The sequence below is a fragment of the Phocoena phocoena genome, chromosome 1 (genome assembly GCF_963924675.1).
Source record: "Phocoena phocoena chromosome 1, mPhoPho1.1, whole genome shotgun sequence".
Taxonomy (NCBI): Eukaryota; Metazoa; Chordata; class Mammalia; order Artiodactyla; family Phocoenidae; genus Phocoena; species Phocoena phocoena.
The window spans coordinates 29,753,307-29,778,662 of NC_089219.1; the positions used below are offsets into that span (position 1 = coordinate 29,753,307).

At 53.3% G+C, this 25,356-nt stretch overlaps 1 protein-coding gene across 1 annotated transcript in view; it reads right to left on the reverse strand.

The window, feature by feature from the left end:
- GRIK3 (glutamate ionotropic receptor kainate type subunit 3) overlaps nt 1–19,875 on the reverse strand; it is a 231,828-nt gene extending 211,953 nt beyond the window's left edge. The window contains exon 1 of the mRNA XM_065888235.1: nt 19,761–19,875. Coding sequence (XP_065744307.1) covers nt 19,761–19,875 — 115 coding nt within the window. The remainder of the gene's footprint in view (nt 1–19,760) is intronic.
- Nucleotides 19,876–25,356: the final 5,481 nt, after the last annotated feature.

Sequence of the window (25,356 nt, forward strand, 5' to 3'; positions counted from 1 at the left end):
GAAGGGGTGCCCTCATCCCATTACGGCTGAGATCCTTTCCCTGGAAAATGGGGAAAAGTACACCCACCTTAGGGCTATGGTGAGGGTTAAAAAGAGATGGGGGGGAAGAAAAAAGAAAAGAAAAAAGAGAGAAAAGGGCTCAATGAACAATAGCTGCTTTTAGCATATGATAAATAAGAATGAGATAAGGTCCTTATCTATGAGAAGCTCCTGGTCCAGGGGACACAGTGCCCGCAGGAGCCAAAAGGAAACATAAAGCGAAGCAGGGCTGGTGAGAGAGAAACATTCGAAATAAACGGCCCTCTCTGTCTTCTGTTTACTCCTGATAATAAACACACAGGTATACAAAACATTTTACTTTTTCTTCTCAACTCTACCTCAAGAAAAAGGGCACCACGCACGATAGTCAATGGCCCTGGCACAGGGGAGGCACGCTAAGGAGAGGTGGCGGCTGTGACATGTGGGGAAAAGAACCTGGAAATCCATCAACCTGGATTTTGTATAAAACATCCCCACTTTTGTGTGTGTGTGTGTGTGGTACGCGGGCCTCTCACTGTTGTGGCCTCTCCCGTTGCGGAGCACAGGCTCCGGACGCGCAGGCTCAGCGGCCATGGCTCACGGGCCCAGCCGCTCCGCGGCATGTGGGATCTTCCCAGACCGGGACACGAACCCGCGTCCCCTGCATCAGCACGTGGACTCTCAACCACTGCGCCACCAGGGAAGCCCAAACATCCCCACTTTTGAATGTGGGCTAACTCACTTAAAAAACTAATGGAACTTGCAATTAAATTGATGGGCAGTGAGGGCAGAGCCTAGAAACAGAGCTCAGAAAGAGAATCCCTTGAATTCCAGGCCACAGAGCTTGTCTTCAAGAGTGTAAACTATCAGAAGGTGTTGTAGTTTTAATAACAAGATTTGAAAAAAGTCTGAGGCAAATACAAGAGGTCTACAAGCCTCAACATTATAAGCCCTGAGGTCATGAGGGAGAAGAGTGGGGCAGTAGGTGTTTCGGCACCGATAAAGGGGGCTAGAGCAAGGCTCCAGGGAGGCTCAGGGACGGTTGTAACCCACTTGCCTGGGTGCATCAGACGAGGCTTTCTGGAAGAGGTGAGACGTACAATAGCACATGAAGTATGAAAGAAAAAGAGAAAGAAGAAACTCAGCAAGAGGCCAAAGAAGGGAGGGCACAGATGGGGAGCACAGAATAGAAGCACGGGAGTCAGAAACAGCCCTACCTGCCTTAAGTTGGTAATGGTTCTGCAGGTGAAGTGGTTTCTGTCTGGCTGGGTGAAGAGAGGGGTCTGCCAGTGGCTGGGGACTGGGCGAGCCAACCACAGTGTGAAGACCTGAAGGATGGGGGTCTTGTAATCCACCCTCGCTGCCCAAAGAGGGGGTACTGAGGGCTGTCCTTGTATTACTCGCAGCTGCCAGGAAAGGGCACCCAGGGGGGCCAGAGAATCCAGGTGCCCTGGCTAGATGAATGGGGGATGGGCTACGTCCATGAGAAAGGGGAGGGATTGGGCTAAGAAAGTCCTGGGCTAGAGGAATGGGAGCCAGATATCCTCAGGGACTGAGAGAGCTGGGTAGAGGCTTGTCCCAAGCTGGTTTCCCTACCCAGCCCACTCACCCCATTTTCTGCCCAAATCTGTATAAAGAGATTCAATAAATACTCCTGAGCACCTACTATGAACTGGGCACTCTGACAGGTCTCTATGTCCATTATTTAAAGTAACATCAGCAATCATGACGATGGTGATGATGATATCGGCCACCATCTATGGAATGCTTCCTCTGTGTGCATCACCCCAGGTTCTGCCTCCTCATCTACGAAGTGAGGATAAAGTCTTTACCTCTTACGTTCGCTGCATTAAGTGACCGAATGCCTGGAAGATGTTTAGCGCAGTGTCTGGCACGTTGTAAGCCTTCGAGGGGAAGGATCGCTATTATTCTTTTCATGGATACAGTAACATTTCATCAGCTCAGCGTGCTGGAAGCAGAGCCCAGCCAGATCTGCGCGGGGCTGCCACTCCCACCCCTGCTGCCACAGTCCTAGGTATCAGTGACCCCTGCACCTGTCCTGCAGGCTGAGGTCTCCCTCCTCCCACCACATCTGCCAAGGAAAAGGAAGGCAGCTCCACCCTCAGTGGGAGAAGGGGTTTCAGCTCAGCCACAGGGAAGCTCCTGGCCCCTTGGAGGCTTCTAAGGGAAAAGCCAAGACCAGACAGAGCCCATTTCTCGACTCACTGAAGGCCTGGCTGGGCAGAGGGTACAAGGGGAGCAGCCACCGCCCCCCCCCCACCCCGAGGAGTGCTCGCTGCCTCCAGGAGACGCAACACGCCTAGGGTTGTCTGGTCAAACCAGGGAACCATGAAATGGGGCTGGAGGCCCAGCTGAGCTCGCAGACAGCGGATGTGGCATCCATCGATGGAGGACTCAAGAAACAGATGCGTGGGCTTCCCTGGTGGCGCAGTGGTTGAGAGTCCGCCTGCCGATGCAGGGGACACGGGTTCGTGCCCCGGTCCGGGAGGATCCCACATGCCGCGGAGCGGCTGGGCCCGTGAGCCATGGCTGCTGAGCCTGCGTGTCCGGAGCCTGAGCTCCGCAACAGGAGAGACCACAACAGTGTGAGGCCCACGTACCGCAAAAAAAAAAAAAAAAAAGAAACAAAGAAACAGATGTGTGGCCCCGGGAAGGGTGGCTCATGCCCATCATGGCCTGGCCTCCAGTGCTCTGGCCTAGGGCAAAGGGGATGCCCAGGCTTCTGGGGAGAGCCCTGGACCAGGAAACAGGACATTTGTTCTTTAACCAACCCCCCGTGCTACATCGTTCTGTCCTTTCCTACCTAGACTATTTAAACAACTTCCTGATGCCTGTCCAACTGCCCCCAGCTTCCAGCCTTACACCTGCAGTCACATCACACGGCCACTAGGATGACCTCTCAAAGCTACAATCTGGTTTTGTTGCTCCCCTTCATAAAGTCCTCAATGGCTCCCCAGTGCCCTGGGGCTAAAGTTCAGCATGCTTACCTTGGGTTATCCAGCCTTCCATACCCCCACTACTCAGGCCTTATTTGTTTAACATGCCCTCTGTTTGCTCCATTCACATCAGGCTTGCTTGAGTTTTTTAAACACTAGTTTCAAACATATGAAATTGCTGATACTTGACCATGTCTGACCTCCAAAGCTCATAGTTTCAACTTAACACAACTGTCTGTGCCTTGGGCATTTGTACGTGCTGTTCCCGCTGCCTAGAACACACCCCTCACTCCTCCTCCTTCGACTCACTGAAGGCCTGGCTGGGCAGAGGGTACAAGGGGAGCAGCCACCGCACCCCCCACCCCTAGGAGAGTTAGCCATCACCTAACCACCGCTTCCTCTTCCCTCAGGTCAAAGCACAGATGTCACTTCCTTGGGGCAGCCCTTCCTGATGTGCCCCTTGCAGCCTGCACTTCCCTCTGTGACACACTTTGAGGACACAATGATTCTTTGTTTTTTTAATTTTATTTATTTATTTTTTATACAGCAGGTTCTTATTAGTTATCTATTTTATACATGTTACTGTATATATGTCAATCCCAATCTCCCAGTTCATCCCACCACCACCCCCTCCCCACTTTCCCCCCTTGGTGTCCTCGTTCTCTACATCTGTGTCTACTTCTGCCTTGCAAATTGGTTCATCTGTACCATTTTTCTAGATTCCACATACATGTGTTAGTATACGATATTTGTTTTTCTCTTTCGGACTTCCTTCACTCTGTATGAGAGTCTCTAGGTCCATCCATGTCTCTACAAATGACCCGATTTTGTTCCTCTTCATGGCTGAGTAATATTCCATTGTATATATGTGCCACATCTTCTTCATCCATTTGTCTGTCGACAGGCATTTAGGTTGCTTCCATGCTATTGTAAATAGTGCTTCAATGAACATCGGGGTGCATGTGTCTTTTTGAATTATGGTTTTCTCTGGGTATATGCCCAGTAGTGGGATTGCTGTGTCATATTATAATTCTATTCCTAGTTTTTTAAGGAACCTCCCTACTGTTTTCCACAGTGGCTGTATCAATTTACATTCCCACCAACAGTGCAAGAGGGTTCCCTTTTCTCCACAACCTCACCAGCATTTGTTGTCTGTAGATTTTCTAATGATGCCCATTCTAACTGGTGTGAGGTGATACCTTCGTAATGACTCTCTGATGTCTGTCTTTCGCTACATTGCAAGCTCCATGAGGCCAGGATCACATATGTCTTGCTCACCCTGCAGTCCTGGCGGCTCACAGAGGGCTGGAATACAGCATGTGCCCAGAAAAGGCTCACTGCACGTGTGAGAACGACCAACTGCACGTGTGAACCAGAGGACAAAACTCTACCTCGACCAGCTGTGTGACTTCGAACCATCCATCTCCCTCAGACATCAGTTTCTACAACTGCAAAAGATGGTCACCATCCCTACGTCAGAGAGACGTGCAAATTAAGTGACATCGGGCATGCCAGTGTATTTGGCATTATACTGCTCATAAACGTTGATGGGCCCTCCCTGGAGCTGGCTGCAGCCACCAGGTTCCTTTCTGACCCAAGGGTACGGCCAAGGGATGAACTGCTGTAGAAGACATGCAGGGAAGGGTCTGACTTTAAGACTATTCTTTGCAACCACCATTCTGAGCTCAGCCTTAATGGAGTTTATGTAACCCAGAGCAGGCACAGTCCTGGTCTTTTAGGGAACTCAGAAAGCCCGAATTGTTATAGCACCTCTAACTGCACAGTTGAGGATACCTAGAATTTCATATAGTGAAAGGAATTCAGAGCCCCTCTGAAACATCCCAGGCCAATCTGTTCTTGAACATCTCCCATAGCAAGAAAACTTCACTATGCCCAAGGTATCTCACTTAATCTTCAGAGATCACTGACTACAAGACAGCTGGCGTTGAACCAAATTCTGCCTTCTTGGACCATAACCCAACTGGCCTCAATTCTCTCCTGGGACCTATAGGATCAGGTTTGCCCCCTCTTCTATGCCGCAGTCCTCAAAGATTGAGAGATAACCCCTCCTGACTTCACGTCTCCAACCTCTGGTCTTTGAGCATCCTCTCTGACACTCAGTCTCCATACCTGTATGATGGGAACAGCACATACTACACCTTACTCCTCTTTGGGTGGGGCTAAGACTGATGAGGAGAAAGAATTAGCATCTTTGCTCAAAGAGTGAGGCTGCAGGAGCTCCACCCCTTCCTTACTACAGGCCTCAGATCCAGATCTGGGATCACATTAGCTCCCGGAAAAAACTGCCTTCTGCTGGATGACTCAGGCTCAAAGGCTGTCCACTCCCCCCAGCCTCTGGGAGAAATTGATGCCTACACTGATAGATCACGCCCATGGATTAGGTAGATAAAGAAATTGATTATTCCATAAATCATTGTCTCCATGAAAAAAAATCCGAATTTTTTAAAAAGGAAGATATTATAAATCTGTCCAAACCCGTGTGAGGGAAAGTGCAGTCATTTCAGCTTAATTGTCTGAGAGCTTCTTTGCTACAGCCCCAGGGAAAAAAAGCCCCTGAAGCTACTAGCTCCCAATTATCTTACTCTGTAGATGTTTCCTCCCAAACCCCATGAATGGCCAATGTCACATCATGGATGAGATGGCTTTACACAGCAGCAGGAAGACTCTGAATTAGCCAGAAAGAAGAACTTTCTCACCAAGGAGACAGAATCGTATCCTTTGGAAACATGAAAAATTGGATACTAAGCCCTGTTAACCTTTTCCTTCCTACTTACACATGTACCCACGCTATCTAGGAAAGTTAAGTCGCTTCTACCAAGAGACCGAGAACTGGCCAAAATGAACCTTGGGTGGGGTTTGAGGATGGGGTTTGACAGCTCAGGGGTGAAAAAACTCTCAGAACAATATAAATGATGAAATGATTTAGGAGCAAGGGCAGGACTGAAGGGTGAAAGGGAAGAGACGTGGCTTCCCAGCTGGCTCTACTGTGTGATCTTTACCTTGTCTCTTGTCTTCTCTGAGCCTCAGTACTCCTCCCCAGAACACAGGAGAACAAGGAAGATCTAAGTGCAGGGCTCTAGCCTGAACTATATGAACCTAACTGTTCAAGGAACCATGGCTATCACTTAAGGTCACCTATTTGGACCTACCATGAGGCCATTCAGATGCCACCAGGTCCAGAGATGCTAAGCCATCCCCCCAGACCCCCGCAATCCCCTGCCCTGTGTACTCTGCACAAGAGCGGGCGATCCAGAAATGTTTGGTGAATCAATGAGTCAGCCCAAAGAGCATGTGAAAACGACAGGAAATAAACACTAAATTACAAGCAGCATAAAAATAGCCACATTTCCAAAGCAGATTTTTCTGATTCTAAGAATCCAAGCAGGAGCAGCAAAAACCCCCATCCCCTCTCACTAAGATGTCTCGATCCAGGGTCCCCGGAGTAGCCTTACTCTGTACATACCATAGCCCACGTCTTTCCTGCCCAGTCCAGATCTTTCTATCTGCAGTATGACTTCAACGTGTCATCTTGCCTCCTTAAATCCTGGGAGCCCATTTACCTAAGGCTCCCTCCTTGTTCAGAGGCCAATGCCAATTCATCAGACTCTATCTTTCTAACGCTCTCAGCCTCCTATGCCCTGGGCTTCAAGTCCGGGTGTTTCAGCCACTCTCAGTACCCCAGTGATGGACACAACTCCCCCTTTCTCTGAGGTATGCTGAGGTCGCTCATGGCGTGACTTTCCTGGCTGGGAGAGACCTTTGTCAACACGCAGCCCGATCACAAGGCTTCTCAGACACATCCAGGTGGTGGGGCACCTGTTTCTGCTGGGGTTCTTCGGGGAATGCCACAAAGCTGTGACACATTTAATTCCCATCACCTGAACGAGGAGTAATTTTATTTACTAGCAGAAAATATGGCTCTATTATAGGTATGCACGGCTCCACGATTCAGGAAATAATAACACACAAAATACTTTTAAGAAATCACATTTAGCGGGATAAAAATACATAACATAAGCCTACTTACCAAATGCAATGTGAAAGACGGTGCTGACAAGCTGAGCAAAGATGCTTGGTATCAGGTGTGATATTTGACGGTGGAATGTTCACTCATTTTGTCGTCTGCTACTGTTCCCTAGCAGACAAGCCATACAAGGCACCAAAGGTTTGAGAACAATTATGTGGGAGGGAAAAAAAAGGAGAAAATTCTATCCATTTACTCCATTTTCTTTTACTGTGAGCTACTCGATTTGAATGACCACAAATAATCGTTCTTACTAGCCTACTGTGTACCTGTTCGACACCTCAGTCTGGTTTACGAACAGCAAAGTCCTAGAGGAATAGCATTTGGAAAAAGAATGCCTGTTTAGCAAGACCTTACAATAACCACATCGCCTCTACTGTAAGAAGCAGCATGCAGGTGGCGCCCACTCACTACCCCAGGGCCTGGCTGCTCTCCGTGGTGCTGAACGCAGAGGTTGCGGTGGACCTTAATTTCCCTGCCGCTCCCAGGACTACACAGGGTATTATCATTATCTACGAGCTTTTATAAACACATAGGAATGTGATTTGTATCTCTCCCTCAATGTGAAATAGAGGTTTTGTAGGTCTGTTTTGCCACACTGAAAAATCTAGTCTCTTAAGACTGCAAATTTAAGGCTTCAAATGTGTGCAGATTTGTGTGTGTGTAATAGGAAAGTGGATGCGATTTTCTTAATAGACTGGGGGTGGGTCAGGGACCCATGTTTTCATCTGATTTTTCCATGGCTCACCAAGGGATGTGGCACAAGTCACTTCCCCTTTTCATCCCTCAGTCTCCCAACCTGTGAGAGAAAAGAGTGGGGCGGGTACTGTACTCCTGTAGTTCTGACATTCGGAGTGCCTCCACTTGTGTTCTGGTTCTTCCACGGACTCAGAGACTGTCAAACAGGATGAGTTTGCCTGGCCTCCTCCAGCACGAAGATTTTCTGGATCCAGAGGAAGAGACGAGGCTCAGCTTCTCTTGTAAGAAGCCAGGGATCCAATCTCTCTGTTCAACTCTCCCCATGGACCAGCCATAACTAAACCTGAGAGTTCACCCATATTTTATTTACTGATTCGATGTTACGAGACAAGTAAAATAGACGGCTGTCACCTCTATTAAACTGGGCAGGAAAAATGGCCATGTAGGCAACAGGCTCTTTCTGCTCACAATGTGTCACCTGTTTCCTTGGGGAGAGAAGCAAGAAAGAGGAGGTCCTAGTCTCAGCAGGGGAAGCTCGGTGCTCCCCTGCAAACCTGTCCCACCCTCACTCTCAGCTACACGAATTCTGTAGACAGGTCAGCCCAGTCAACCGGGAATTGGGACCATCACTTAAGCCCTCAGTTTCCCCACTGATCCAAAGTAAAGTGACTGTAGTCACTCATCAGGCTTGGGATAAAGAAAGGCTGTTGAGCCCCACTTTGGGAAGCTTGTGCCTGAGAAGCAACCCTTCCATTGGTCGTCCCTTACAAGTACACAAACACACACACACACGCACACGTTCACACTCGCTAAACCCACTGTGGATGGCGTTTATGCTCCCAGGGTTAAATGGCCCAGGCTGACTGTCTATACAGCCTGACTCTCCAGGTTAACTGTCAGCACCTCACTTGACACAAACCTGTCATGTAAGCCTGTTGTCTACACATCCCGGCAGGATCCAGTGATGTGATGTAAACAGGAAAAGGAGAAGCCTGACCTGTGGCTGGTGGTAGCGCAAGTGGCACAGCTACAGTTCTGCCTGGAAGCTAATTGAGTGACCCGTCTGTTGAGGACGGAACCGCGGAAGTTCTCTTCCATGGTTCAGTTCCCAGAGGGAGCAGCAGAGATGCTGAGGGGCAAATGGGAAGGAGAGAGGGAAGACGTCAGAAAAGACAGGAGGATCATGGTCTTTTCTTTTGCCTCTTCTTGAAGTCGACAGCTTGTGCCTCTCTCGAGAAGAGAATCTTCATGATATGAACCAGACGATGGATATAAAGACGAGTTCTAGGCCTGAGAAAGAAAGGCCCACTCCCCTAAACACTCCAGCTGTGCCCAGCAGACCTCACGGGAGAGGTCTTGGCATAGAAGGTGCTGAACCGATGGAGCAGAACACCACCATGGACAGCGTTAGGACACCGACTTCACAGAAGAATCTAACAATGTCTTTCATGAAATCCTTGTTGACAATATGGAAAGTGTTGCGCTGGATGAGAAGGTTAGGTGGACTTATATTCAAATGACTGGATGTATCAAGGCATTCACTGATTCAACACGTAGTCATTAACCACCTACTGTGTGCCACACACGATGCGAGATGCATTGGGAAAGTGGTGAATAAGACAGCTGTGGTCCACGCTTGTCTCTAAGAGAGCTTCTCTCTAAGGAAACCAAGAATTACAATTCGGTAAGCGCTATGACAAAGGAAGTTCAGGGTGCTGTGGTGACTCAACAGAAGGAGGTGGGAGTCAAGAAAGGCTTCCTGGAGGAAAGTACATGTTTGCTGAGACCTGAAGGATAACTAGAAGTCAGCCAGAAAGAACAGCAAGAGAAGAGGCCAAGTGTGAGGGAAGGCACAGTGCTTTCTGGGGACTTGGATGTTTGGTACAGAGGAGTAGAGAGTGTGTGTGAGGCAAGGAGGGACAGTGCACGAGTCTAGAGATGCCAAGCACGGCAGGTCATAAAGGGCCTGAAAGCACGAGGAACCCAGTGGGATTTCAAAGCTGGTTAGAGTGTAGGGTAGTGGATCTAAGACCACTGAATAAGCCAACGGACTCTGACATTGGTCATTTCCTGCCTAATGTGTTGATGGCAGGGATGGCTGAAGTGAGGGAAGGCATGCTCATCCCAGGCTCAGATGGCACGAAGCATGCCAGACAACAGAAAGGAAGCCACAAAACTCCACTGTCCACAACTGTGGTTCCCAACCTCAACCATACTACAGGCCAATAACCACTTACTTCTCTATCACAGACCCCTGGAGCAGGCCGAGGCGGAAGAAGAGGGTGAAATCCATGCCCACCTCCCAAGGATGGATAGATGGGAACAGGCTTTGGTGGTCCAGAAACAAAGAGCCAGAAAAGCTGCCTGAAGGTTCGATGATAGGATTTTCCAGGGGTAAATGACAGGTCTTGCCTTCAGCCTCGAAAGATCAACTGCCAAAGACAGGATGAGAGAAATGACAGATCGGCAGCGGTGCCTGTGTAAAAGACCTTGTGATCTCATGAGACCACCGGCCCAGTATAAATCAACAGAGTGAAACGGCTGCAGAAAAGTCTGAAATAATCTGGGGGTGTTAAGTAGACACCAATGCTGAGATGTGAGGAGAGGATGAGTTTACTGTTTTTAATACATAAGCAGGACTGTGGTTAGCTCTGGACACCATGCTGAAAGAATTCGTTATCTTTAGTCCGGAGAAATGCCTTTCCATCTCTGTAGGGTTGCACTGTGGGACCGGGTGCAAATCCAAACCAGAATCAGGGGGCGGCATAAGCATAATATTAAGAGCAATGGATAACATTTAGTGAGCGCTTACCATGGCTGTAGTCTAAACACATTATGTGCATTAACTCATTTAATCCTTATAAAAACCCCGTAAGGCAGGTATTATTATTATTATTATTATTAGAGATTAAATAATTTGCCCAAGATCACACAGGTGGGAAATGATGGAGGCAGTCCTCAAGCTCAGGCTGTTGGATTCCAGAACCTGTGAGCTTATCCACAAGTTAGATTGCTAAAATGTATTCAGAACTTCCTTGGGGCCAGTCATGTTAATTCTCACAATGATCCCATGAAGATCCCCATTTTACAGGTGAGGAAATCCAGGCTTAGAGAAGTTAGGTGACTTGCCCAAAGTGACACAGCCTGGAAGGAAGGAATGAGAGCTCAAACTCAAGACAGATGGATTTCAGAACCAATACTCTCAACGTCCAAGTCCTATTGCCTTCCCCAGAACTGCAGGAAAACCAATTTTAGGGGGAGGTTTGCAACAAAGATTGCAGTGGGCCCATACATTTGCAACAAAGAACGCAGCACGGTTGAAAAGCGGTGAGTTTCCTGTTACGGGTGGTATTGAAGCAGAGACGAGGTATCCACCTACGGGGGGGCAGGGGGGGGTCCTCCAGTGACTTAGAACAGTGGTACTTAAAGTGTAGTCCTCAGATAAGCGGCATCAGCATTATCTGGGAACCTATTAAAATGAAAATTCTCAGGCCTCACCCAGACGCACTGAATCAGAAGCTCTGGGGGCGTGGGACCCAGCAGTCTGTATTTTACTGAGCGCTCCAGGTGATTCTGATGCATGTTAATGTTGGAGAAGCAGAGGCCTAGACTGACCCCCCGGGTTCTTTTCAGCGTGGATTCTGTGATTCTTCACCACAGACAGGAAATGTGATGCCTGGAGCCCTGGGAAGGCCTTGGCTCCCTGCTTCTGCTTTTCCGCCCAATTGGGCAGGCTTTTTGGAATAGCATATTTCAGTTCTGCAAAGCAGATGCAGGAAGGCTTTGCAGAAGTCTCTCTCGTTCCTATATTTAAAGAGCTCATCCCTGCAGTGGTTCCGAGAACTCTATAAACCCCCTTCCATCGCAGCCTGTCTGCATCAGTCCCTTTAATAGCACGACACTTAATTGTCTCCTATGGATTGGAACCCTCTTCACACAAACTGGAATCTTAGCTCCGTCTCCCTCCTCTTTTTCCCTCTGCCTTCCTTAACCACCATTCAGCACAGCACCAAACGATTTGAAGTGGAAGCTGCCACTCCCCCCCAGATATCACTCCATCTCATTATCTCCAATCTGTTAACATCACCATGGGGACTCTCTCCTCCCCCGCTTTTGTGGCCTCATTACCTGGTGTCTCCCAGCAGAGCCAGCAGTGTCTATCCCCTGGGGCCCAGCCTCCAGCTGCAGACCCTCTCTGCACTGGCTTGCTCCGGAAGCAAGCTTGGACTCCACATCCAAGAGGACTGATCAGGACTCCCTGGACCAATCCCTCAAGAGCATCCCATAACCAGGGTCTTCCCAGCTCTGCATACGTGCAAAACACATTTCAGTTAAAACGCTGCAAATGTAGGGAAGGACCAAAACCCCGTGGGCTTCAGGTGTGTGATAAATAACAGGCCAGGAGGAGTCTGGGAGCTTCTGGACATATAGGAGCATCCTCAGAAGAGCACCCCTCTTGCTCCCTAGCAAGGAGCAGGTAACTGTGGCAGGTAAGTGTCACAGGCTGCCGGAGACATCCATCCCACTGCTGGGCATATGGGTATGTCAGAAATGGGCAAATACCATGTACTGAGCTGCATGGGGTACTGATCACAAGGTTGGCACAAGGCAGACGGTGTATAAGAAGCAGATAGCCTCAGAGCTCAGAGTCTGATGGCGGAGACACAGCCTCCACTGTTGGGGAATCCTTTTCCTCCTAACATTTATTATCAGACACTGTGCAAAGAGCTTTATATACTTTACCTCCTTTAATCCTCACACCAACCCCGTGAAGACCCTATAAGGTTCAACCATATGAAATTTTTATAGGTCAAATATGGTTTGACCTATAAACCGTAGCTGAATATGGTTTAACCCAATATTAATATTTCTTCCTTGTGGATGAGGAAATGGAGGCTCAAAGGTGAAGTGACTTGCCCAAGGTCACACAGCTAGCACGTTAGACTCCCACTCAAACTCAGATCCACCACATCCCATCAAACCCGAGACATACCATCATCATGTTTTAAGGTGCCAAGAAAGAAAAAATCCTGCGAGTAAACTCGGACTTGACACGTCAGACACAGACTGATTTCGGAGATGTGAAAATGTGGGGCGAAGAGTCAATCTTAGAATCAATGAAATATTATTTTTTGACTCCAAAAACTTCTTTACTAGAGAAAGCCCTGCACATACCCACAAGTATAGCTACAGCCAAGGCCAGTGAGCATTAGTGAACAAAGTACAAAGGTCAAAGGAAGCAAAGAGAGGAACGTGGGAACCCGAGCTTTGTGGGGAGGGGAGAGCCTGGCTGGCACTGAGGTAGTGTGGACCCTGCCGGTAATTCTGAAGGAAATAAAGCAAGGTAAGGTGGGGGCCGAGCGCTCAGGGGCCCAGCAGCTATAAAATGTGGCTGAAGGGAAACAAAAGCAAAATCAGAATGACCTGTTGTCCTCAAACCTAGTGCCCTTGCCCTCAATCCAGTCTTCTCCCCTCTCTCAATCACGCTCAATTAGGATTTGGTGTCTGGAGCACAAAGAGAAGCAGAAGAAAACAGGGACTTCAGAACAAACACAGGTGCTAATAGGTACAGGCCAGTGAGGCACCTGGGGCACAAAATTTAAGGAGGTGCTCACTGTCACGTTCAGTCATGCAAGAGCAGGGTCACCACTTGACCGCCTCCTTAAATCCTGCTCCCCGGCCGCCTCCCTCACCTCACCCCAGTCCCGCCCTGTGCTGGAGTCAGACTCTTCTCCTCCAACAAAAACAAGAAGACATGTTGGTATTTGAACAGCATTTAAGCTTTTTTGAAATGACATCCCATCTATTTGACTCCATGAGGCAGGAATTCTCATCCCCATTTTACAGATGGGGAAACTGAGGCCCTGGAAAATAACATGACCCCTCCGATCGTGCCTGTTCCGAATCGGTCACTTCTGTGGGCACTCTGAGCAGTGCAGTTTCCCCACTTCGAGAACAGGTCAGTCCCTGCAGCCACCATAACCCAGCCTCCCCATGTCCCCTGGAAGAAGGAACAAGGTGTAGAAGGGTAGGTAGCCTGGAAAGGATGTTGGAGGGAAGATGGGATTGGGAAGGAAGGGAGGACAAGAACTAATTTGCTGGCCACCTTCTCTGGCCAGGCCACTAGCTGAAGAGGATGAAGGGAGACACAGACACAGGGCCCTGGGATTTCCTCAACACTCTGATGATGTCTTTGAGGACAGCCTGTGGCTGCCAGGGTGACATGTAGGCTGGAGTTTCCAGAGTAGAGGGATTCCTGTGGGTGGACTGAACACAGTCAAGGGAGAGTCCAACCTTTATTTCGGGGTCAGATTAAAGTGTTAGACAGAGGGCTTCCCTGGTGGCGCAGTGGTTGAGAGTCCGCCTGCCGATGCAGGGGACACGGGTTCGTGCCCCGGTCCGGGAGGATCCCGCATGCCGCGGAGCAACTGGGCCCGTGAGCCATGGCCGCTGAGCCTGCGCGTCCGGAGCCTGTGCTCCGCAACGGGAGAGGCCACAACAGTGAGAGGCCCGCATACCACAAAAAAAAAAAAAAAAAAGTGTTAGGCAGAGTCCAGACGCCCGGACAAGGTGGGGTGTAGTCAGTGTACGGTTGTGTGTTGCACATGTGGGAGGGGTGGGAAAGACCATCCATAACTTTCCTCTACAGGAAGCATAACTACCACTTGGTCCATCAGCAAGGAGAGTCTGACGCTGAAAACCGGCACTGGTAGGGTTAAATGTTGCAAAGCCCATACAGCCCAGGCCTCTGAGGCCGCACTCAGCGCCCAGAATCATGGGGGGAGGGGGCGTTGCACTCAGCGCATATGAATATCTGTGCTTCCCATCTTCCGACTACACAGACAGTTAAAAGCACAGGATCTGGGTTCAGGCCGGCGGGAATTCTTATCCTGCATCCGCCACTCACTGGCCACGTGATCCTGGGCAAGTGACCTCACCAAGCTTAGTTTCCTCATCTGCAAAATGAGGATAATGTCTGCAGGGTGTTTGTGAAGGCTAAACCAGATGGTGAGAAAAAAAAATAATGCGACAGCTACATGTCTCGAGCACGTACTAGTCACAGTACCAGTCACTGTTTGAAAAGCACAGTCCCTGGCAGCTAGTAAGTGCTCAATAAACCAGGGCCATTGCATTGCGGTTGTGTGTTGCTTTCCTATTTTGATTTCGCTCCAGACCCAGGTGGGGTCCCAGGCAGGAGACGCATGGCCACCTCAGCACAGGCACACGGCCACCTCAGCACAGGCACACTGCCCCCTGGCGCTGCTGCTGGGGAATCAGCACCTGCGAGAAGAGCTCTTCCAGCCAACAAGTCCAAGGCCTGTCTGCACCAGGCCCGCCCCTGGCCCACCTGTCCATCCAAAGCTCCCCGGGAGGACAAACCAGAGGAAGGGCCCTGCTCCTGGAGTTTCAGTCCTCTCTGCTGCCAGGCAGGGCCTGGGGAGCCCAGGGCTCCTCTCTGCTGCTGCCCAGCCGAGGGGGAACATCAGCTCTCTTGGTTCCCTCTGGAGGGTCCTGACAAGCAAGGCAGGGCACAGGCGGAAGCAGCAGGAGGCAGAGGCTGGGGCAGCTGAGTGCGACAGCCTGGATGAAGCCTGGCCTCAGCAGATCCGAAACAGTCCCAGTGGTGGAGCACAACCCCTAAAAGAGCAGCCCTGAGCCTCCTCTGCATATGACCTTGCACGCCCCCACCCCCGAGGATGGGGTTGTTCTTGTACCCATAGGGCACCTGCGCCTCCCCCCTCCCCACGGAGGTGGCTGTTTCCTGGGGCAGGGACACGGGGCCTGTGGGAAGGTGGGGACTCATCTAGCTGTGAAACCTACAATGGCACTGACAGGGAGGCTCACAGGCCCCACGAAGGGTCGTAAAGGCAGCCGAGCAGCCTTGCGTTTTGAAGGGTGGGATGAAGAGCTGCCCCTCAGAGCCCTTTTGAAAGAGCACAGTGGGCTGGACTTCTGAAGTCAACCGTCATGCCAGCAGCAGGGGGATGCGAGTGACCTTGGAAGGGCCTGGTCGGGGCGCTGTGCTGGCTCACCCCGCATCAACCACCTCTAAAAACCCCAGACCATCCTGACGTCAAAAGACTGCTTAGTGCAGTGCGAGGCAGGCATCAAGAAGAAATGAAACTCCAGCTCGAGAAGCAGGGAAGCCCGGGCTGACAGGAGCAGCTGGGCTAGAAAGTGGAGGCAGAAATTCCTCAAGTTAGTGCTTTTTAAGGCCCCTCGGGCCACTCCCAGGTCTTGTCTGAAGCTATTTGCTTCCGGGGGGAAAACCCTATTGATCTTCATTCAGCGCCTGTCTGCTCAACACGGCCGGACGTTTCAGCGCATCACCAGTCGCTGTGAGAAATTTCTCATTGTTTTACGCATAGCAGCTCCCAAACTCAGGAGACGAATGTTCGGGACCATTTGGATGAACTGATCGCAGGAGATGCAGACAGGGCTGACTTGGGAACTCTGGGTGAGGGGACCTCATGTCCCTGGGACAGACTGCAGTACCCGCTACCCCACGCCAACCCTCTCCTCCACCCCTGCCCCCAGCTCAGGCTCAGAGCCTCGAAACTCTCTTGCTCTGTCTGTAGATGCTCGGAGGGGCCGGTGCTGAGCCAGCCTTTCCCTCCCACCTCCCACCGCTCCACACACACCTGCTTTATGTCTCTGCAGCCGTTTGGCTCGGAACCTCACCCCCCCCCGACCACCCCCCCACCCCCCCCGCTGGCTAGAGATCACCATCGTCCACTCAAGCTCCCCAGCTACCGCCCCACTGTCTGTCTCCCTTTTCAAATTCCAGGCTGGCCCTCTATCCTACAGTATGTATGTAACACGAGGGATGATCTAGCCGTGAAACCTACTATGGCACTGACAGTCCCCACCAGCCTGCACTAAAGGAAACTTTGAAACAACAGAATATCCCCAGCCATCACGGCCAACTCAATAGTTTACAGATGGGAAAACTGAGGCTCCGGGTTGGTGGGAGAGTGTGATTTGACCAAGATGGCTCAGGAAACTGGTGGAAGGCAGAGCAGAAAACCCAGGCCTCCTGGCTCCCAGCCCAGGACCCCTCCACTTCAGCTTCTAGGTCACGTAACCAGGAAATCCAGGTCCCCACATGAGGCCACTGAAGCATTGAGAGGACCCATGCATTAAGCTGCTTTCTGTGAGTTAAGACGAGGATCCATCTGAACAATAATAACGATGATAATAATAATAAAATGTTGAACAATATGCCTTGAAAACCTTCAATAGGCAACACTTGATAACCACACGCAGAATACATCTTCCACATATTCATATAAAATAATCAATGATCATTTCTTTCCTGCAGACTACAATCCAATTACTCTCTCTCCCTCGCTCTCTTCCTTACTCTCCTTTGTTACTTGCAAACCATCCAAGCAATCAATGCCTTGACCTCTCCCTCTGATAGACACAATTACAAAAAGACAGAGCAATGCAATTCATCTATTCAAGACGGATTGTTTGAACACTCTGTCACACTGCTGAGCTATCCATCTCCTTGTCTAAGAGGAAATTTCAGTCCCCAAAAAAAGGCACAAAGAGAGGGAGTGGGTACGCTGCTCCCCGGCCCAGAGAGCCCCTTGCACACCTGCAGGAAACCCCTCTCCCAGGCTGGTGCTAGGCGACGCCTGCCTGCTGGGCAAGGATTCGGCTGTCAGCGCAGCCAGCTCAGGCACCAGTCTTGGGAACCAGAAGCACCCAGCACACGCCGGAGCCCAATTTCCAAGGCCTCAATTCCTGCGGCCCTAGCCAGAGCCCTGAGATCCCAGGGGTGGGGAGAGAGAGAAAAAGGGAGATGGCATCAGGCCCAGCCAAGATGCTATGTTTGGGTTTCAGCATGAGATTCTCTGTGTGTGTGTCTCTCTCTGTGCCACGTCCACTGTAGCCCCTGGCTCCAGCTGAGACTCCAGCCTGTGCTCAGAAGGACAGAAGTTCAGCTCCCCAGGAAGCTCAAGAGAAGCCCAGGGGCCTCAGAGCCTTCCCATCCTCCATCCAATCTGGCACAGCTCCGGCAGTCACATTCGGCATCGGCCCAACACCCCAGTCCTCGGGCTGGGAATCAAATGGGGCAGGGCTCTTGGATATAAATGGCTTGGGCCAACACGCTAATTAATCCTGGGGCTTAATACGAAGAAGATTAGAAGAGAGGAGGGCTTTGCCATCCTTAATCGCATTATTACACGGTGAACCCAAGAAAGGGCGGGCAGGCTTCGGGCTTCCCCTCAGGGCAGTGAGGAGTCCTCCAGTGCAAGTCAGTTTCACAGTAAGACGGAGCGGGTGAGGATACATCATCCTGCCCCTCCTCAGCTCAGCCTTCCGGGGCTTCCCTCACCTGCTCCTTCTCTTCCTGGGCCCCCAAAGACTGCCACCCCTCACACTGGGCAGGATCATGCCCACCCCACCCCTGTGGAGGGAGGACCACGGAAGAGGGACCTGCAATGCATGGGCTGCGTGCATAGCACCTTTTGGGTCCCCCTCTTTTCTCTCAAGGGCACCCTACCATGCAGGCCCACAAAAAAAACAGAGGGAAAGAAGCAGGGAATAAAGAAAGAACTGGCCCACTACTAGGGGGCTGCCTGCTCCTGGAATGGTGACCAAACTGGGCGCTGGGGCAGGCAAAGGTGCAGAGATGGAAGAGATATTTTTGTCTTGCCGGGAGCAGACTGGGCTGCAAAGGGTTAAGCCTGGTCGCGAGGGCTGTCCCCAGAGTCGGGTGCCTGGATTCCTCTGCCTCCAATGTCTGCCTGCCAGGGTCCTTGGCATAAAGGGAAAGACCCCATTGTGGGCAGAGCTGAGGACTGCGCTCTACCCTCGTCCAGATGTCCAGTTCAAGAGGATCTGGAATCCAGGAGAGAGACAGATTTCTGACTCCTCCTAGGAAAACCTCAAGTAGAGAAACCAAGCTCGACACTGGCTCCCTACACCCCCCCACGGTGCTGGCAGCCGAGTCCGAGCCTAGATTAGAGCCACAGGGGAGGAAGGTGGCCCTGGCTCAGCAGAGCTCTGGCCTCCTTGTGCCAGATGCTGGTGGTGGCGCCTCGCGAACCCAGGCGGCCCAGGTCTCCGGCCTGGTGGCGGGCGCAGGGCCTGCGTGGCGGAGGCTCCCGCGTGGCCAGGCCGGGCCCAGCCCTGGCGGTCTCGGGCCTGGAACACTCGGAGGCATCCCGTACAGCCCGGAGCGCTGCCTACAGGATGCCTCAACAAAGTTAAAAACCCGAGTAAGAGACTCTGGCGAGAAGAGACGCGGGGACGCCAGAGCCCCAGAACGCCGCACGCAGCCCCGCCGGCCGCCGCCAGTTGCGGAGGGATTTCGGCTAACTTTAAAATCCACTCGCATCCCTCTCGTCGCCTTTCCTAGCTGTGCTGGGTGGGCTCCGTCGTTCCCTTCCCCCTGCCTGCGCTGCCCCAGGCGGAGGAGAGGCCTCGGCCGCGACGGATGGCTGGAGCGACCGGCGGGGGCCGCCCCTCCCCTGCCCCGCGCCACGGGTCTGAACGGGGGCCACCGAGGCCGAGGGCAGCCACCGGGAGAGAAGACCGGCCGCCCTTGTCATGCGAAGCCGGATCCTGCGTCCCCGCCGCGGCCGCTCGAGCCCTGCCCCAGGTGGGGGCGAGGGGCCCTCGGGGAACGAGGAAGGAAGAGAAGTTGGCGCCTTCCCCAGGGTTGCCGCTTCGCGGAGAAGCCGGGTCCCAGAACTCGGTCTGCGGCCGGTCCTGCTGGCAATGGCCGGGAAATGCGCCCGCCGACTCGGGCTGGGACCGGAACGCTTCGCTACACTCTGCCAGCTCTGGCCTCCCAGAAGCGCGCCAAGGGCCCCTCGCCCGCCGCACCCCGGCTGCCTCCTCTCCAATAAGTAAGGCCCATGACCCCGGCTTTGGAACTTTGTCCTCACCGGGACGAGCTGGTGGTCACCCGGCCCCGGCAGCGCGGAGAGAGGGTGGGAAATCTCTTGGGATCGCGTACAGTGGCCCCCCGTTCCCGCCCCCGCCCGGGCGCACGGAGACCCCCGGCTCCGGGGAGCCCTTACCGATCCGGATGACGTGGGGCATCCCGCGCGAGTCCGGGATCCAGAAGGCGCACACGAGGAGCCCGGCCCAGTATTCCCAAACCAGACTCCGGAGGCGCCGCCAGGGAGCGGTCATCGTTGGGCGCCGCCGAGCGTGCCCGGGGCGCGGCCGTGGCGGGCTCCCTGGGGCGGCAGCTTTAGGCGCGGGAGCGCAGCAGCCCCCGAGGCGCCGCCTGGCCCAGCAGCCCGGCTCCTGAGCGCCGCTGCGAGTGGGGGGCGCCCCGCGGCGCCGCGCACATCTTACTGGGGGGCCGCCCCGCCGGCGCCCACCCAGCCCGGCTGCCGCCCACGGGCCCCCCGCGAGAGAGGCTCCTGGGCTCCGCTCGGGCTCCTTTCGGACTCGGCTGCGGCTTGCGTCGGCTCGGCTCGCGCGCGGGCTCCCACCTGCCCTGGCTGCCGGGCGCTGGCGGGCGGGCTGCACGCGTCTCCGGCCGCTCCTCCTCCAGCCGCCGCGGATGCTATCGCCCGGGCTCGCACAAAGCCCCGGAGTGGAGTTGCACGCGCGCACACTCTCCCTCCCAGCCCCCTCCCCCGCGCCCTGCCTCCCGCCTCCCGCGCCGCCCGCCGCCCGCGCTCCCTCCGCACACTCCCCCGCGCACACACATTTCACACTCACACCCGCCGAGGCGTACACCCGCGAGCTCACACCTGGGCGGGGAAGGGGACCCGGGACCCGGTTTGGGGAGACGGCCGGATAACGAGGACTCTCCTCGCTTCCCAGACGTCCGCATCCGCCCTGCCGCCCCCAGTCCCTTCGACTGCGAGGGCACGGAGCCTGGGAGCCGGGCGTGGAGCACGAGAGCTGGCACCGCGAGCTGGGAGACGGCGGCAGCCTAGCGGCCGGACAAGCTGGAAGAGTCGCGCCCGCAGGGAGCGGAGGAACCTGGAGCCTGCCGTCTGCGGAGTCTCGCCTTCCAGCTCTCACGCAGCCGTCGCCGGCTGGACGGCGGCGGCCGGAGACTGACCCAGGAACCGGTTTCCCTCCCTAACCCCATCCCTCGTGGAAGCAGAGTTAGAGTTAGGGCTGGGACTCAGGGGAGACGGAATTCAAAGCGGATTGTCCACGCTGGGCTAGGGGAGCTGCAGGAGCTGGTAGGGGTTGGAGAGCCCAGGCCAGACCCTCTGCTGTGGAAAGCAGGACTGGACCATGCACCACAACTATAGGGGCTTGGCAGGAAGATGGCTAAATCCTTAGATGCAGAGGGGCGGCTGAGATGCACGCTGGTACTTCCCGTCCCTCTTCTTCAACTCTGCAGGAGGGGCTGGCCCCCTCCCCCATTTCTCCTGAGAAAGAATAAAGAGAAACTGTAATTTTCCGTGGGGTGGAGCAGGACCCGTGGGGGAGCAAAATAGAAAGGGTTAAAAAAAAAACTTGTTTATTAGCAATAATAAATTTTTTTTTCAAGTGGCGCTGGGTGTCGAGGGAAGGGAAGGGCTGTGGAGTGAGTCTGGAACAGGAGGCAGCGAAATACACAGTTAGACGAGTTTAATGACCTTTTTGACAGAGACAGAGTGGTGCCGATACAGTAGATAAATAAACGGATCTGTCACCTGGCAGCGGCTAGGCTGTGTGTGAATTTATTTTTCTCATTTAAATAATTTGATCTATTCCATCATTCCAATCTCTCCCATTTGCCAGCTGTCTGGTAAAAGCATGGTCCCAAACATCTGAAAGGCAAATCTTTAATTTTCTTACAAATAGACCATGAGTCGGCCTCTGTGTGGCCTGTTCATGTCCCGGTCTTTTCTTTCCCTCCCTGTGCAGGCACAGGAGACTATGGCTTTGTGTGGGGGTGTGAATATTGCAGCACGGCCAATCCTGCCGATTGCGGAGGGACTCCCTCCCACCTGAAATGGGGGTGACTGTGGCTGTGGAAGGAGCAAGAGGGGAGATTCCCAAGGATCTCCTCTCAAAAAGGGAAAGAGGTGCTCTTGAGGGCACCCCCCAAAGATCTGCCAGCAAATGGAGGCTACCATTTTTTTTTTTTGCCAGACTTTGGGCCTTCCTCATCCTCAAGCAGGAGTGGTTGGTTTCCCAAGCAGCCACTGAAAAATGTTGCCCGGGGGACCAGAGGGAAGGACATGCAGACCAGAGCCAGGGAAGCAGCAGCTGCCACCTCTTGATAGAGAGTAACGGGCCCCAGTGGACACTGGCCAGGAGGAAGTGCAGGAGGAGGGAGCAGAAGCGCGCCCCCCCCCCTCCATAAAGCTGAAGGAGCCTCTCCGTTCAAGAGTAGACGCTCCATCCCCATCACTTATCAGCTTCCACAGCTGGTTTAGTTGCTCCAAGGAACCAAAAAGTGCAGGCTGTTCACTAAGGAAGAAAATTCCAGTGCCCTGATAGGGAAATGGAAAGGGAATTGGCAGGATCTGAACTCAAGGCAAAGGATGAAAGGCTAAAAAGGCATCACCAGCAATGCCCAAGGATGGTTAGGGGCTGGGTAAGGGGGAGAGAGCCTGGATGCTAGGTCTGTATGGGTTATCCTGCAGGCAGCCTCTTGCCATGAGAGGGGCAGGGTGGCGGGGAAGCTGAAAAGCAGAGGGGTAGAGGTGTGACTCCAGGCAATGGGCAGATCTGCACCCCAGACCAGAGCCTGGGAAAGGCCAGTGGGAGAGAGAGATGAAGGGAGGGGACCAAGAAGAGGAGGGGCGGCAGCCTCCAAAGACGCCAAGAAAGACAGTGGTGCCGGAGAAGTGAATGTAGGAAGGCAGAGGGCCAATCTGAGGGTCCCAGGGCGTGAGAGTGTGACCCTGTCACCCGCAGCCCCCTCAGCACCCCCAGGGAAACAGCATCGGCGGGCCCCTGCTCCTGCCGCATCCCACGGTGGGTGGACATTAGCCAGCGCTGCGGAGGGAGGCTTTCCTCTGCTGCCACGTTGGCTGTGTTGGGAAAAGCCTCCAGCTGCAGAGGCAGTGGGGCTGGTCTGCAGACCTGGCTGCCCAGCTGGAACCGGCGGGGTCAAAGGGAAGCCGGCTTCCCCCAGCCTAGGACAGGACCTTATTCTGGACCTAGCTGCAAGTCACTCTGTAACACAGAGGTCTCCCCAAGCTGACAGCAGCCTGCTCCCTCCCAGCCAGGGGAGGGTGGGAGGCATTACGACAAAAACATTAGCACTGATAATAATGACCACTAGTACTTGGTACATGTTTTCTGCGTTCCAGATGATGTACCACCTTATATGCATCCCTTCATCTAACCATCTCACAGCCCTCTGTGATAGGATCTGGGTGGTTTTCACATTTTACAGTTGAAGACTCCGAGCCTCAGAGAGGTTGAGAGGTCCAAAGTCACACAGCTAGTGGGTGACGCTTCTCCTCCCCCTCCCTCTCCCTCCCTCCCTCCCTTCCTTCCTTCCTCCTTCCTCCTCACTCCTTCCCTCCTCCCTCTAGTTATATCACTGCCAGGCCCTGTGAGTGGGGAGCTGCGGTCCCCGTGCCGGCCTCTCTGCACCCTAAGCTTGCAGGCCTGACCCTTGTCCTATCCCACCTGGGCTAAGCAGGGGACAGGCTCTAGCAGAAGATCCTCATCACCTCTGCTGGAGACCCACTGGGGCTTCTGGCTGCTTGTAGAAACGCTAAGGGTGGAATAGGATTTGTGTCCTTTACTAGAACAAACTGGGGAACTCCGCTGTCCCCAGCTCGTGAGGAGGAACCCGCAGACCTCTCTCCCCGCCGTCGTGCACCTCTCCGGGCTGCCTTGCCACCAGCAGGCACCACCAGGGCTGGCAGGATCTCAAGCTGCATCTCCGGGGATTGGGAGCCGCCAATCCCGGCTTCTCGAGTTGTTGGTAAACAAGTCTACCCACCAGCCAGGCCTCCTCTCCTCACTCCCCCTCGAGGCAGTCAGAGCCGGATTTATGAGGCCTCCCAACCTCATTCAGACTAATGAAGCTTTTCATTCCAAAATAAAAGGGGCCACTGTCTGCAAGGACAAGTTCTCCCGCATTTCATTAACATCCCCCCAAAACGGCTGAGCTGGCCCAAGTCGCTGCCATCGAGATTCATGTCTCCCACCGGCTCACAGGTGGGGATGGGAGAGGAAGGAACCCTAGGCTGCTGGCCCCCTCCCAGCCGCTCCCGAAGCTCCTCCCTTGCTTCTGCCCGGTGGGAGGGGGCCCCCAGTGATGGCCAAGCCGGCTCATTTGGAAGAGTCCCCTGTGTGTGTGTTTTGTTTAGACAGGTCCACTCCATCCCTCAATCCCCTCACGATCACGGTGAGTGACGAGGCCCTGGGCTCGAGTTACCGAGATTCATGATCTCCGCTTCCCCAGGAAAGCACCGAACACAGGCATACGGTTGCTGAGTGCAGATTCCTAGGACTTGAGTGCCCTCTGCTGAAGCCTGCCTACCTTCATCTCCCTTCAGACTGCCCGGCGGCGGGCAGGCTGCTGGCGGGGGCTCTCGCCACTCCCCTAAGTGGCAGCTCCGCAGCAGCCCGGTGCCAGTGCGCCCTCAGAGGGCCCTGGTGAGAATGGGGGGAGAAACTACCTTGCCCCCATCTCACCCTGGAGGGCAGCCGGGACAAGAAGCTGCCAGCCCTTTGCCTAATCTTTGTCACCTGCCTGAGCAGGAGGTGGGGGGGGGGCGGCGGGAGAGGCCTTCCTCATACCCACTTTTCGCTTAACAGCATCCTGTCCTCAGCAAAGTTCATCCATGCCAACCACAGAGCTAATAAGCCTTGGCCCTTCTCAGGACACCGGGACCTGCCTCTTCACCCAGGGATGGGAACCCCTTCATCATCCTGGGGCCTGTGTCCCTCGTCCCTGTCCCAAGGAGGAAGAGGCACAGCAGCGGCCGGCTGCCACCCGAGCAAGCCCTGTGAGGGTTGCATCACCTTAAATTTTTGTCAATAGTCAAGCAAGTTCATTCCCACTGAAGTCAATTACTGTGTTTATTGTCAGCTTAACCCGCCGCTGCGAGTTATTTCTCAGCGGTGAAGGGGACAGGTAGACAAGCCACCAGAGATCTGTTATTTTCCTGACATCTGCATTTCAATAGTTTGGGTGCAGTTCTGGTGGAGAAGTAAATGCTAAGGCAATCCTGTTTGTATCTCTACATAATGGAACAGTCTCCAACGGTTCGGAAGCCGAGGGGGTTCTGCTGCTGCGGGGGGAGGGGAGGAGAAGCCATCACTTCCCCGGGTCTGTGGGCCCCGGTACCAAGGGTGGGGGTGAGAGTCACTTGCTCCGTCATTGGAGTCATTCAGTCATTTCCTGATTAATTTATCCATGGGATCCCTCGGTCATTCACTAGACATACCTGCAGCCACACTAGTTCATTCATTCGTTCATAGGGTCATGCCCTCAGTCTTTCGCTCTTTATTGACCCATTTACTCAGTCCCTTACCCATTCATCCTCTCATCCGTTCATTCAGTCGTTCCTAATTCATTCAACCACCTAATTCCTCTTTCCCTCACTCATCCGTCTATTCAATCTTTTGTTTAATTATCTGCTCACCTATTCCCTCACGCATTTGCTCATTCATCCCTCACGCATTCGTTGACTCACACTTACCCACTCACTCATTCATTCATTCGCTTACTTAGTCATCTACCCT